Here is a 15525-nt window from a genome sequence, read left to right as displayed (position 1 = left end):
TACGATAACAAAATAAATCGAACAAACGGCAGGTATCTGAGGAGCAATACTATGGAGCTGCCTCTTGGCTTATGTTGATGGGAATGTAGTTGGACCTCAGCTGCAGAGCTACTTACTGCGCAGAACTGACATTAGCCAGCCCATCACTTGGGAGGTATGATTTAAAATGAGACCCCAATATATTATAAGAAATATTATTCACTAAAGTCTGAATGGCCACATACCGAATGGGCAAAACCATTCGGTGCATTACGGAGCCATTCAGACTTTGTTCACAGAATGTAACTGAATGATCCTGAATTTGGTCTGGATTTCAGAAGGGCCAAAATCTGCTGGGCGGCTGAAATTCAAACCTAAATGTTTAAAACATAGATTTAAAAAATCTGAACTAATTTCCAGCTGGAAAAAAAAACCTTGACGGTGCAGGTACAAGAGTTAAATTCAGTGGAAGCCGGCTAGTACTTGCTAGTTGGCTGCCACATTAAAAAGAAATAAATATAAAAAGCCTATGGGGTTCAATATTATATTCAATATTTACTCAATAGTGCTCACTTTAATAAAAAAATTGTGACTGTACAGCTATTGCTCCCAGTCACTAAGAAAGGCCCCATCAGATATGGATGTGGCTTGTGGGATACCAGTGTGTGACCTGGCCCATGGGCAACAGGTGTGGGTTTAAATGTCAATAACAGATGATGGACAGGTCATTGTCCACCTCCTGCCCCACCTGTGGTCCACCCCCACCAGCCACACTCATGAGAAGTGGGTGGGGTCTATTGATATAACAGCCGGGGAAGGGGAAGGGGCATACCCCAGCCCCCACAGGTGGATGGAGGCTCTAAATTGTAAACAGTCCCCCAGCCCCGGTTAGGGGCTTCTTAAAATGAAGAAGGGTCAGGAAATTTGACAATTTTCACCAGATTTTGTCCAATCCAGAACAAAATCCAGTGTTTAGCGAATAACCCTGAATGAGACTCAAAAGCAAGGATGATGAGAGACAGAAGTAGAGAGTGATAGAGACGGGGAGGAGATAGATTGAGGAGATAACACATTTTTTGATGGAATGTGTCTTCATTTCCCCTGCAGGCAAGACCCACCATCCCCAGGAATGCTGCCCAACCAACACGGCCGCCTGCCTCTCCTACCCTCTTGCTTGTTGCTAATTAATTCATGATCCATGTCAGATTCTTACCTTTAATTAAAATATTTTTCAAACAACGTGGACAGAAAGCACAGGTACAGGTATGTGTATGAGTATGTTCAGGAATAACTCCGTGTCCTCTCTGGGGCCCCAGTGACTGTGTTCAGAGTAAGCAGACTTGCCTACATTACTACGGCCTTATTCACTGTACATTGCATTGTGGGGAACTGACAACTGAACTGCACATCGCAGACACAAATAGAAAAAATTAAAAATAACTCTCAGATTTTTATTTTTTTTATCTGCTGTTGGATTTAGACGTCATATGCCTTGAAGTGGCACAGCCATTTTGGAGTCTCTATATTTTATTTGAGTGACATGTCCTCTTGCGTGATGGTGGCGAGAAGGGGGTAGGGACGTAGATATACTTACCTGATATTTTCCATCCTCTGTGCTGCCATCTTATATCTATTCATATTGCAACTGCTATTTGTCACTAGTAGCAAAATAAATATGCCACAAAAGAGCCAGAATGGAATATAAAGTAGATGGACTATACAAAGCATCATGCATGATTTTTCTGTCCAATCACAGACTTCCCAATGCAGCTCAATGAGAAGTCTTTGCAAGGCAGGTGCTCTGGGCAATTGCTGCCTCTTGAGTTTATCTCCGCTGAGCTAACCGAACCAGGAAATAACAGGGCAGGTGGTCTGATTGACAGCCAGGGGGGTGTAACCAGGTAAATTTATTAAATTGCTAAATCCTATTGAAATTAACATTTTTTGTAAAAGGAGTTTTTTTAAAACTAAAAGGACACACTTTTCACACATAAAGCTCTTCAGCATGCGGAATTGTTTTAGGAGTTTGGAGTGTTCCTTTAAGTGATTGTGGCATTAACACAACTTACCAGCCGACCTGCCTCGTTGTTATGGAGATCAATTAATGTTCGGATGTCGCTCTTCCCTTTCTTCCGCCTTGCGTCCATGAATTGCCGGGATTTTTCATATCCAAAGTCTACATCGTCTCCGCAGCCCCCCCACTCCCAAGCGGAGCCATCTGCTCCTGGTCCAATGGCAAGAGAAGGAGGTGGTCCCCAGTTACGTGTGACCTCACAACCACACTGCAGCAGCTCCCCCATGCTGCAGGCTTGTGTCACTGCATGTATTACACCGGCTGCTGTGATTGCATAAACAAACGCTGTCTCGCGAATATCTGTAGGAAGCAGAGGGAAAATTGTAATTATTAGAATTATTTATGAAGTGGCATAATGATTGCTATATATTCTGCAGACCAGTACAATGAGAAATGGCATGCTAATTCAAATGTTACAGCAACGCAAGTGACACATTTATCTTGGCTGAATCCTGCAAATTTAGGATAAAAATTTACTTATTATTCACTAAACAGAGAATTGTGAAAAATTAGCAATGAAATTGTACATTTTAAGATGAAATAACATCTGGAAAAAAACGTTTTTTGTTTTTTTTTAGCCCAACTACAGTTTGAAATGTGCATTTCCCTTGTTGATTTCTTTGATTAATTTCCCTCTTACTGAATAAACATCAAACTAAATTAAATTCAGACTAAAAACATAAATTAAAAAAAAGGTTTTGCTAAACTAGATACATACATCATCACCTGCTCCGGCATGCTACGGGTTAGTGCACATTGAGGTAACAGGTCTATTAAATCCAACTTGGATTAGGGGCTTAGGTTGGTTTACATAACAAGATGCTTCAAGATAGCAAATTATTTACTGAGTTCCTGATATAATGTAACATCATTGGAACGACTTTACTTCCAGGTGGGGAATTCCAACTGGAGAGTGTCATAAATTGTACTAACAGCACCGCAGAGTATTATAGATCAAGAGGGAAAGGACTTTTAAAGTGGATCTGACATGTTATGCTTTTTTTTTTTTACCATCAATAAATTCTTTATGAAAGTCTTTTTATATTGCGGTGTTTTTTTTTTAATGTTTCCTGTTATAAAGTTAAATGGGAGCTATTTTACCTTATGTAGCTCACTCTGAAAGACCCGTTAAGGCTTCAAAGGAATAACGAGCAACTAATATAGAAGCCCTGCTTTTTTAGCTCAACAACAGGGCAGGTGAAGCAGTCAGGACAATAAAGAGTCAAACACGAGAAAATGGTAACTTCGAGGGTAACACCAAACATCACTGTAAGAAAAACAAACCTACTCATTTTCTAGTTTCAAACTTAATTTAATCACATCCACTTTGGTATAACGGGCAAATATCTGTGGCCAAAATTTACTGAACTGGAAACAGGCTGGAAGCAAGAGAATTTCTCAAATTTGTAAAATAGGCCTAAAGTTTGCGATCTCCCGGTGTGGTCCTAAGGATGCATGGTTTAGAGAATAACCCATCAAATGCCAATGGTAGCACAGACATAAAAAGGGGTTTATTTATTAAACAACGAGTTGTAGTGAATCAAAGAATGAACTGCCAAAAAACAGCCAAATAGCTGATTGGAAAACTTCTCAAACCAACAAAAGGTACAACATGTCTAGTTTTGAAAATACAGCACCATTCAGTGTCCTTACGATGATTGACAGCTTTGATTTCACCTATTGCGGATCAGGGTTACCCAATAACCTATATACATTGACTGTAAAGACACCACCGCTCTGGGCCGCTCTTAATATAAAATACATTTATCTACATTAATGTCACTGCCTTGCAAAAGGCTAATATCCAAGGGCAAGACACCAAAATAAATATGTCTACCTACCTCAAATCCTCAGCAGGGCATACATCACCTCTAAATATGCCCTTTCTTTAAAGGGACAATATAGTCAACAAAACTGGTTTAGTTTAATGAAGCAGTTCAGGTGTATAGATTATGCCCCTGTAGTCTTACTGCTTAATTCTCTGCTATTTAGGAGTCATATCACTTTGTTTATGCAGCCCTAGGCCCACCTCCCTACACGTGACTTGCACAGCCTTCCTAAACACTTCCTGTAAAGAGTCATCTAATGTTTACACGTTCTTTATTGCAAAATCTGTTTTATTTAGAATTTCTTATCTCCTGCTCTGTTAATACCTTGGTAAATCATGCACGATCATCCTGTATGTAATTAAAGTTCAATTTACAGAGTAGGAGATAAAAACATTCAAAGTAAGTTAATTGCAAATTAAACCATTTTGTTTTAACTCAGACTGTGGACTAGGGCTTCATAAACAGAAACCAAAGTGTTTAAACTCCTAAATGGCAGAGAATTGAGCAGTAAGGCTACAGTTGCACGATCTATGAACAAAAAGTAATTTTGGTGGCTATAGTGCCCCATTAATTGTAAAGCACTGCTCAAAATGTTGGCAGTATATAAATGCTAAATAAAATCTGATATGGAGATGTAGGTAGGTAATATTTGGCCCTGATGTACAGAGAGTTTTAATGGTATACAGGAAATTCTCAGTAACATGGCAGCATGGTAAAGGACATCATACTGTGAGTGTAGCAATAAAACATGATAAAAGTCAGTGGGTGTGGGTTAGTTTGGATTGGTGTTACAGTAGTCCTTTTAGATTACTCCTCGAGCCCTTGTGCAGACAGTGCCCTCACTAATACCACCAGTTTTTACTTTATTAAATTCTCAGACATGCCCACAGTTCCCCAGATCCCACCATGACCATTCAAGGTCTGTTCTCTCGGTCATTGTATCAAAGTTAATTTTGTAGCAAGACGGAATTGTTATAACCCCCCCAAAAAACCTGAGACCTTCCTAAAGTGTCCGTGACTGTAGCTAGAATTATGGCATTTTTTTTTATCCTTTATCTTTTTTTTTTTTAGAGAACCACTGAAACTATTGCAGTCTTGCAGAGATCCTTCCTTAGGTGCCCCAGGCAAAAGGTATAACTCACGAATCAGACATACGGGAAGGCGTCTGTCACATTCCTTTTACATTGTGCTTCACTTAAAGACCTCACTTTTCATGTCCATCAAACTCTAGTCAGGGAACGGCTGAACTCCTTAAACAGAGGAGAGGGCAGTGAGGAGTCTACAACTGCTGTAAAGATACAGAACTGGTAATTTGTACCACAAGTTGGTGGCACTGGCCACAAACGCCATGGCGTGGCATAAAAACTGTGCAATTCTTTTTGGGAAAGAAGTTACAATTTAAAAATGTCCTGATTGTTGCTATAAGTAATATTCTATGGTTAATAATAAACTATTTATGTAATGCTTAAAACATTAATAATTAAAGAAAAATAATGATATTTACCTGTTCTACCTTAAAGTCTCATAGCTTGTAAGCTCTGTGGATCATGTTAGTACTATATTAAATGCTATTAATAAATCCCCCCTACCCTGGATCGTTCCTGACAATCCCCCTTATCCTGGCTAATTCCTGACAACCCCCCTTATCCTGGCTCGTTCCTGACAATCCCCCCTATCTTTTCTAATTCCTGACAATCCACCCTATCCTGCCTCGTTCCTGACAATCCCCCTTATCCTGGCTCGTTCCTGACAATCCCCTTTATCCTGGCTAATTCCTGACCTCCCCCGTATCCTGGCTAATTTCTGACAATCCACTTTATCCTGGCACATTTCTGACAATCCTCCTTATCCAGGCTAATTCCTGACAATCCCCCCTATCCTGACTCATTCCTGACAATCCTCCCTATCCTGGCTCATTCCTGACAATCCCCCTTATCCTGGCTCATTCCTGACAATCCCCCTTATCCTGGCTCATTCCTGACAATCCCCCCTATCCTGGCTAATTCCTGACAATCCCCCCTATCATGGCTCGTTCCTGACAATCCCTCCTATCCTGGCTCAATCCCCCTTATCCTGGCTCATTCCTGACAATCCCCCTTATCCTGGCTAATTCCTGACAATCCCCCTTATCCTGGCTTATTCCTGACAATCCCCCTTATCCTGGCTAATGCCTGGCTAATTCCTGACAATCCCCCCTATCCTGGCTAATTCCTGACATTCCCCCTTATCGGGGCTAATTCCTGACAATCCCCCTTATCCTGGCTAATTCCTAACATCGACCCTATTCTGGCTTGTTCCTGACAATCCCCCCTATCCTGGCTAATTCCTGACAATCCCCCCTATCCTGGCTCATTCCTGACAATCCCCCCTATCCTGGCTCGTTCCTGACAATCCCTCCTATCCTGGCTCAATCCCCCTTATCCTGGCTCATTCCTGACAATCCCTCCTATCCTGGCTCAATCCCCCTTATCCTGGCTCATTCCTGACAATCCCCCTTATCCTGGCTAATTCCTGACAATCCCCCTTATCCTGGCTTATTCCTGACAATCCCCCTTATCCTGGCTAATTCCTGGCTAATTCCTGACAATCCCCCCTATCCTGGCTAATTCCTGACATTCCCCCTTATCGGGGCTAATTCCTGACAATCCCCCTTATCCTGGCTAATTCCTAACATCGACCCTATTCTGGCTTGTTCCTGACAATCCCCCCTATCCTGGCTAATTCCTGACAATCCCCCCTATCCTGGCTCATTCCTGACAATCCCCCCTATCCTGGCTCATTCCTGACAATCCCCCATTTCCTGGCTCGTTCCTGACAATCTCCCTTACCCTGGCTCATTCCTGACAATCCCCCCTATCCTGGGTAATTCCTGACAATCCCGCTTATCCTGGCTCGTTCCTGACAATCCCCCTTATCCTGGCTCATTCCTGACAATCCCCCCTATCCTGGGTAATTCCTGACAATCCCCCTTATCCTGGCTCGTTCCTGACAATCCCCCATATCCTGGCTTATTCCGGACAATCCCCCTTACCTGGCTAATTTCTGACAATCCCCCATATCCTGGTTGATTCTTGACAATCCCCCTTACCTGGCTAATTTCTGACAATGACAATCCCCAGTATTATGTAAGGCGGGGATATAAAACTGTGAGATTTGCTGAGTAGTCAGTTCTACAAGCCATAGGCAGGGGTAGGCAAGCATCGGAACTCCACATCTCCCCTGTTGCTTTGCCAGCAATATGTGAGATGTAGTGACACAACATCTGGAGTTCCGGTGGTTGCCTGCCCCTGCCATAGAGTATCTCTCCAGCTACTGTTGAACTCTCTTTACCAAGATTCTCAGATAAGCAATGACTACTGGGAATCATGGGATTTGTAGTTCAACAATAGCTTAAAGGACCACCTGACAGTTACTAGAGGAGCTTCCCCTGTCAGAAGAGTTCTCAATGAAATGCTGCTCAGAGAGTATGTTATTAGTGCCCTAGCCTCCCAATGCTACTTTATTGAGAAGCATTGATTGGCTGAGAACATCAATAATTGATTGATGATTGATGATGATAATCTAAGCCAGGGAGGCGGTGCGGCAGCGGCAAGATCAGCGGGGTGAGGTTGTGAAAGTAAGTAGTTTGGGCGTTTGTAAACCCTCACAGAGAGGTTATGTGGGCACAAAATAGGTGGTGTAAAACTATAGCATTGGGAATGCATGCATACAAGTTTGTATTCCCTTCGCTGTAATGTACCTTTAAGCATATATTCACATTGGACATCTTCATATAAATCATTTCCACTCAAATTGAAACGTTCACATCAGGACACGATTCCTACGTCAACAGGCATCTCAGCCATTACAATTAGCAGACCGATGAATAGAAGCTAAAAATGTTTCCCTTTTATACAATTTACCTATTCTTTGTCATCCAAAGCAAATACTATGTTTGCCAAATCCTTTAGTTGCTAAAAATATCTTAAAAATGATTACTTGTGTTAAGAGGCCAGGAGGCGGTAGAATGATTTGCAGAGCCATTATACTATTAAAGGATATGAGCTGTGTTAATACCCTACCTACGAAACACTGGGATTAGTATCCAGAATGGGGGCAGATTGTGACACAGCGTTACAGTGTATCACATGACAGATTTTGTCACTTCCACATTAAATATCATCTTCTAAATGACCGCCGTGAGGAATTCCATTTATAATCCATCAAAGCGCAGACCTCCGTAAAAACACCGATAATACAAGCTGGAACTTATTCACTAAACTGGGAATTGTTTATCACTGTGAAATTGGCTGAATTGTAGTTATTTTCCAATTTGCTGTTTTGGCCTAAGCTTTGCAAAATCTGGTCAGTTCTCGGTGGTTTACGGTTTAGTGAATAAATACTATTTTGACACATAATGTCAAGTTCATTGGTTTGTTTATTAGAACTGTTCTTTTTTACGCAGTAAAGGAATTCAAGAATGCTTGCGATCTGCTTTAGGCTTTTTTAAAGAATTAGTTGATTTTACAGGAATTGTCACCTTCAATAAGTCTGTTTTCATTCACCTATGATGATGTGTGCATCGGGGTAAGATAAAACAGACCTTTGGGCTACTACTGGTGTTGACATCTTCCAATCATGCATGAGCACGGATCAGTCCCATGATGCTTTGCTCGTGCCCGTAAATTCAAGCATAACTAAAGCAGCATCATGGGATACCAGTGATTTGGATAGCCTTCCATATGACATAAATAATTTTTTTTAAAAATGAATGGTATTTGGAGGAAAAAAAAGCAGCAGAAAAAGAAGCTAATCTTTCTTTAGCGGTTAGGTTATCTACAATTTGAAAGGATACTGTAGCCCATGGATCAGCGCAGCTAAGAGGAATAGGCCTTGACAGAGCCAGGAGGTAGGCATAGCAACCACGGGAAGTTAGTGACAGCTAGCATGCTGGGTAGGGCGGAGCCATAAGGGGAATATTTACACAAGCCATTATATGAAGTGGCCATTTTAACTGAACCTAAGCTTACCTGTCAGTTGTCCCTCCCACCCTCCCTGTATTTGGTTAGATTAGTTGATTTCCCGTTTTTTCACAGCGGCGGGGAATGGCCTGGTTAAATCGGAGGGTAGATGGAGGAGAAAGTGGGCATCCTGAGGTTTAGTGTGGATTGGGCAGTGTTGCACGTGGTTGGTAGGTTCGAGCCCGTCGGTGGCTCCGAACCTGGGGGTGTGGTGGTGTCTTGGTACACCCTACACTGGAACTGATGGGTAGCGGTGTCTTGGTACACCCCTACAATGGATATGGTGGGTAGCGGTGTCTTGGTACACCCCTACAATGGATATGGTGGGTAGCGGTGTCTTGGTACACCCCTACAATCGATATGGTGGGTAGCGGTGTCTCGGTACACCCCTACAATTTAACCTGGTGGAAATGTGGTCATATTGGGCGGCCAGTTTCTGTATTAACATGTTTTTTAGATTGTTATCCATTGTTATTATTGTGGGGTCATTGCTAGGGGTATGTTATGTATATGGGGGGATGTTAACTTTAATAAGATTTGTTGGCAATGACCCCATTTGTTATTCCTTAATTATTTTATTAATAATTTAATAAAGCTGTGGACTAATTATTTCCAACAGTATAACCTGTGTCCGTGTTTTAATGGGGGTTGGGGTAAGGTTAGCGCATATGCCGGCAAATCCGACTGTGCGCCTGTCAGGTTTCTTTTTAAATATAGGCAGTCATCTGATTTACAGCAACGTCCAAGGTATCAGATTTTAATTTTATTCAGAACAATCTAATAACCTCTTTCCAGATAATGCAGCCCTAAGGGCGCTTCAGTTTTATTGCTGTTCATGCGCAAAATTGTAAATATTACAAAGACATGGTAGCTTGTTCCTGTGAACACATGCTGAAAGGAACTGATAGCAGAGTTACTGCTGCCAAAGAAATACCCTTTCTCCAGCAGAACAGATGAAGGTTATGTCAGCCACTATTCAATGCTAAAAACCTCTAAAACATGGCCAGTTATCACCCCCTACAGGCGATACTAGCTTACCACTAACCGGCCCCAAGCACCCTACAGGTAATACTAGCTTACCACTAACCGGCCCCAAGCACCCTACAGGTAATACTAGCTTACCACTAACCCACCCCAAGCACCCTACAGGTGATACTAGTTTTCCACTAACCCACCCCAAGCACCCTACAGGTAATACTAGCTTACCACTAACCGGCCCCAAGCACCCTACAGGTAATACTAGCTTACCACTAACCCACCCCAAGCACCCTACAGGTGATACTAGTTTTCCACTAACCCACCCCAAGCACCCTACAGGTAATACTAGCTTACCACTAACCCGCCCCAAGCACCCTACAGGTAATACTAGCTTACCACTAACCCACCCCAAGCACCCTACAGGTGATACTAGTTTTCCACTAACCCATCCCAAGCACCCTACAGGTAATACTAGCTTACCACTAACCCACCCCAAGCACCCTACAGGTGATACTAGTTTTCCACTAACCCACCCCAAGCACCCTACAGGTAATACTAGCTTACCACTAACCCGCCCCAAGCACCCTACAGGTAATACTAGCTTACCACTAACCCACCCCAAGCACCCTACAGGTGATACTAGTTTTCCACTAATCCACCCCAAGCACCCTACAGGTGATACTAGTTTTCCACTAATCCACCCCAAGCACCCTACAGGTAATACTAGCTTACCACTAACCCGCCCCAAGCATCTTACAAGTGATACTAGCTTACCACTAACCCACCCCAAGCACCCTGCAGGTGATACTAGTTTACCACTAACCCACCCCAAGCACCCTACAGGTAATACTAGCTTACCACTAACCCACCCCAAGCACCCTGCAGGTGATACTAGCTTACCACTAACCCGCCCCAAGCACCCTGCAGGTGATACTAGCTTACCACTAACCCGCCCCAAGCATCTTACAGGTGATACTAGCTTACCACTAACCCGCCCCAAGCACCCTACAGGGGATACTAGCTTACCACTAACCCACCCCAAGCACCCTACAGGTAATACTAGCTTACCACTAACCGGCCCCAAGCACCCTGCAGGTAATACTAGCTTACCACTAACCCACCCCAAGCACCCTGCAGGTGATACTAGCTTACCACTAACCCGCCCCAAGCACCCTGCAGGTGATACTAGCTTACCACTAACCAGCCCCAAGCATCTTACAGGTGATACTAGCTTACCACTAACCCGCCCCAAGCACCCTACAGGGGATACTAGCTTACCACTAACCCACCCCAAGCACCCTACAGGTAATACTAGCTTACCACTAACCGGCCCCAAGCACCCTGCAGGTAATACTAGCTTACCACTAACCCACCCCAAGCACCCTGCAGGTGATACTAGCTTACCACTAACCCGCCCCAAGCACCCTGCAGGTGATACTAGCTTACCACTAACCCGCCCCAAGCATCTTACAGGTGATACTAGCTTACCACTAACCCGCCCCAAGCACCCTACAGGGGATACTAGCTTACCACTAACCCACCCCAAGCACCCTACAGGGGATACTAGCTTACCACTAACCCACCCCAAGCACCCTACAGGGGATACTAGCTTACCACTAACCCACCCCAAGCACCCTGCAGGTGATACTAGCTTACCACTAACCCGCCCCAAGCACCCTGCAGGTGATACTAGCTTACCACTAACCCGCCCCAAGCATCTTACAGGTGATACTAGCTTACCACTAACCCGCCCCAAGCACCCTACAGGGGATACTAGCTTACCACTAACCCGCCCCAAGCACCCTACAGGGGATACTAGCTTACCACTAACCCGTCCCAAGCACCCTACAGGGGATACTAGCTTACCACTAACCCACCCCAAGCACCCTACAGGTGATACTAGCTTACCACTAACCCGCCCCAAGCACCCTACAGGGGATACTAGCTTACCACTAACCCGCCCCAAGCACCCTACAGGTGATACTAGCTTACCACTAACCCGCCCCAAGCACCCTACAGGGATACTAGCTTTCCACTAACCCGCCCCAAGCACCCTACAGGGGATACTAGCTTTCCACTAACACACCCCAAGCACCCTACAGGTAATACTAGCTTACCACTAACCCGCCCCAAGCATCTTACAGGTGATACTAGCTTACCACTAACCCACCCCAAGCACCCTACAGGTGATACTAGCTTACCACTAACCCACCCCAAGCACCCTACAGGTAATACTAGCTTACCACTAACCGGCCCCAAGCACCCTACAGGGGATACTAGCTTACCACTAACCCACCCCAAGCACCCTACAGGTAATACTAGCTTACCACTAACCCACCCCAAGCACCCTACAGGTAATACTAGCTTACCACTAATCCGCCCCAAGCACCCTACAGGTAATACTAGCTTACCACTAACCCACCCCAAGCACCCTGCAGGTGATACTAGTTTACCACTAACCCACCCCAAGCACCCTACAGGTAATACTAGCTTACCACTAACCCACCCCAAGCACCCTACAGGTAATACTAGCTTACCACTAACCCACACCAAGCACCCTACAGGGGATACTAGCTTACCACTAACCCACCCCAAGCACCCTACAGGGGATACTAGCTTACCACTAACCCGCCCCAAGCACCCTACAGGTAATACTAGCTTACCACTAACCCACCCCAAGCACCCTACAGGTAATACTAGCTTACCACTAACCCGCCCCAAGCACCCTACAGGTAATACTAGCTTACCACTAACCCACCCCAAGCACCCTGCAGGTGATACTAGTTTACCACTAAGCCACCCCAAGCACCCTACAGGTAATACTAGCTTAAAACTAACCCACCCCAAGCACCCTACAGGTAATACTAGCTTACCACTAACCCACCCCAAGCACCCTACAGGGGATACTAGCTTACCACTAACCCACCCCAAGCACCCTACAGGGGATACTAGCTTACCACTAACCCACCCCAAGCACCCTACAGGTAATACTAGCTTACCACTAACCCGCCCCAAGCACCCTACAGGTAATACTAGCTTACCACTAACCCGCCCCAAGCACCCTGCAGGTAATACTAGCTTACCACTAACCCGCCCCATGCACCCTACAGGTAATACTAGCTTACCACTAACCCACCCCAAGCACCCTACAGGTAATACTAGCTTACCACTAACCCGCCCCAAGCACCCTACAGGTAATACTAGCTTACCACTAACCCACCCCAAGCACCCTACAGGGGATACTAGCTTACCACTAACCCACCCCAAGCACCCTGCAGGTAATACTAGCTTACCACTAACCCACCCCAAGCACCCTACAGGTAATACTAGCTTACCACTAACCCACCCCAAGCACCCTACAGGTAATACTAGCTTACCACTAACCCACCCCAAGCACCCTACAGGTGATACTAGTTTTCCACTAACCCACCCCAAGCACCCTACAGGTAATACTAGCTTACCACTAACCCACCCCAAGCACCCTACAGGTAATACTAGCTTACCACTAACCCACCCCAAGCACCCTACAGGTAATACTAGCTTACCACTAACCCACCCCAAGCACCCTACAGGTGATACTAGTTTACCACTAACCCACCCCAAGCACCCTACAGGTAATACTAGCTTACCACTAACCCACCCCAAGCACCCTACAGGTAATACTAGCTTACCACTAACCCACCCCAAGCACCCTACAGGGGATACTAGCTTACCACTAACCCACCCCAAGCACCCTGCAGGTAATACTAGCTTACCACTAACCCGCCTCAAGCACCCTACAGGTAATACTAGCTTACCACTAACCCACCCCAAGCACCCTGCAGGTGATACTAGTTTACCACTAACTGCCCCAAGCACCCTGCAGGTACAGTTCCAATGCCTGGATACTAGCTTACCACTAACCCACCCCAAGCACCCTGCAGGTAATACTAGCTTACCACTAACCCACCCCAAGCACCCTACAGGTGATACTAGTTTTCCACTAACCCACCCCAAGCACCCTACAGGTAATACTAGCTTACCACTAACCCACCCCAAGCACCCTACAGGTAATACTAGCTTACCACTAACCCACCCCAAGCACCCTACAGGTAATACTAGCTTACCACTAACCCACCCCAAGCACCCTACAGGTGATACTAGTTTACCACTAACCCACCCCAAGCACCCTACAGGTAATACTAGCTTACCACTAACCCACCCCAAGCACCCTACAGGTAATACTAGCTTACCACTAACCCACCCCAAGCACCCTACAGGGGATACTAGCTTACCACTAACCCACCCCAAGCACCCTACAGGGGATACTAGCTTACCACTAACCCACCCCAAGCACCCTGCAGGTGATACTAGCTTACCACTAACCCGCCCCAAGCACCCTGCAGGTGATACTAGCTTACCACTAACCCGCCCCAAGCATCTTACAGGTGATACTAGCTTACCACTAACCCGCCCCAAGCACCCTACAGGGGATACTAGCTTACCACTAACCCGCCCCAAGCACCCTACAGGGGATACTAGCTTACCACTAACCCGTCCCAAGCACCCTACAGGGGATACTAGCTTACCACTAACCCACCCCAAGCACCCTACAGGTGATACTAGCTTACCACTAACCCGCCCCAAGCACCCTACAGGGGATACTAGCTTACCACTAACCCGCCCCAAGCACCCTACAGGTGATACTAGCTTACCACTAACCCGCCCCAAGCACCCTACAGGGATACTAGCTTTCCACTAACCCGCCCCAAGCACCCTACAGGGGATACTAGCTTACCACTAACACACCCCAAGCACCCTACAGGGGATACTAGCTTACCACTAACCCGCCCCAAGCACCCTACAGGGGATACTAGCTTACCACTAACCCGCCCCAAGCACCCTACAGGTAATACTAGCTTACCACTAACCCGCCCCAAGCATCTTACAGGTGATACTAGCTTACCACTAACCCACCCCAAGCACCCTACAGGTGATACTAGCTTACCACTAACCGGCCCCAAGCACCCTACAGGGGATACTAGCTTACCACTAACCCACCCCAAGCACCCTACAGGTAATACTAGCTTACCACTAACCCACCCCAAGCACCCTGCAGGTGATACTAGTTTACCACTAACCCACCCCAAGCACCCTACAGGTAATACTAGCTTACCACTAACCCACCCCAAGCACCCTACAGGTAATACTAGCTTACCACTAACCCACACCAAGCACCCTACAGGGGATACTAGCTTACCACTAACCCACCCCAAGCACCCTACAGGGGATACTAGCTTACCACTAACCCACCCCAAGCACCCTGCAGGTAATACTAGCTTACCACTAACCCGCCCCAAGCACCCTACAGGTAATACTAGCTTACCACTAACCCACCCCAAGCACCCTACAGGTAATACTAGCTTACCACTAACCCGCCCCAAGCACCCTACAGGTAATACTAGCTTACCACTAAGCCACCCCAAGCACCCTGCAGGTGATACTAGTTTACCACTAAGCCACCCCAAGCACCCTACAGGTAATACTAGCTTAAAACTAACCCACCCCAAGCACCCTACAGGTAATACTAGCTTACCACTAACCCACCCCAAGCACCCTACAGGGGATACTAGCTTACCACTAACCCACCCCAAGCACCCTACAGGGGATACTAGCTTACCACTAA

At 45.6% G+C, this 15525-nt stretch overlaps 1 protein-coding gene across 2 annotated transcripts in view; it reads right to left on the bottom strand.

The window, feature by feature from the left end:
• Positions 1-15525, bottom strand: part of WNT6 (Wnt family member 6) — an 87361-nt gene that overhangs the window by 2810 nt on the left and 69026 nt on the right. For both annotated transcript variants that reach the window (XM_063429285.1, XM_063429286.1), the window contains exon 3: positions 2049-2353. In XM_063429285.1, coding sequence (XP_063285355.1) covers positions 2049-2353 — 305 coding nt within the window. The remainder of the gene's footprint in view (positions 1-2048; positions 2354-15525) is intronic.

Source organism: Pelobates fuscus, chromosome 8 (assembly GCF_036172605.1).
Source record: "Pelobates fuscus isolate aPelFus1 chromosome 8, aPelFus1.pri, whole genome shotgun sequence".
In the NCBI taxonomy this organism is placed as follows: domain Eukaryota; kingdom Metazoa; phylum Chordata; class Amphibia; order Anura; family Pelobatidae; genus Pelobates; species Pelobates fuscus.
This window is presented reverse-complemented; position numbering and strand designations above follow the sequence as displayed.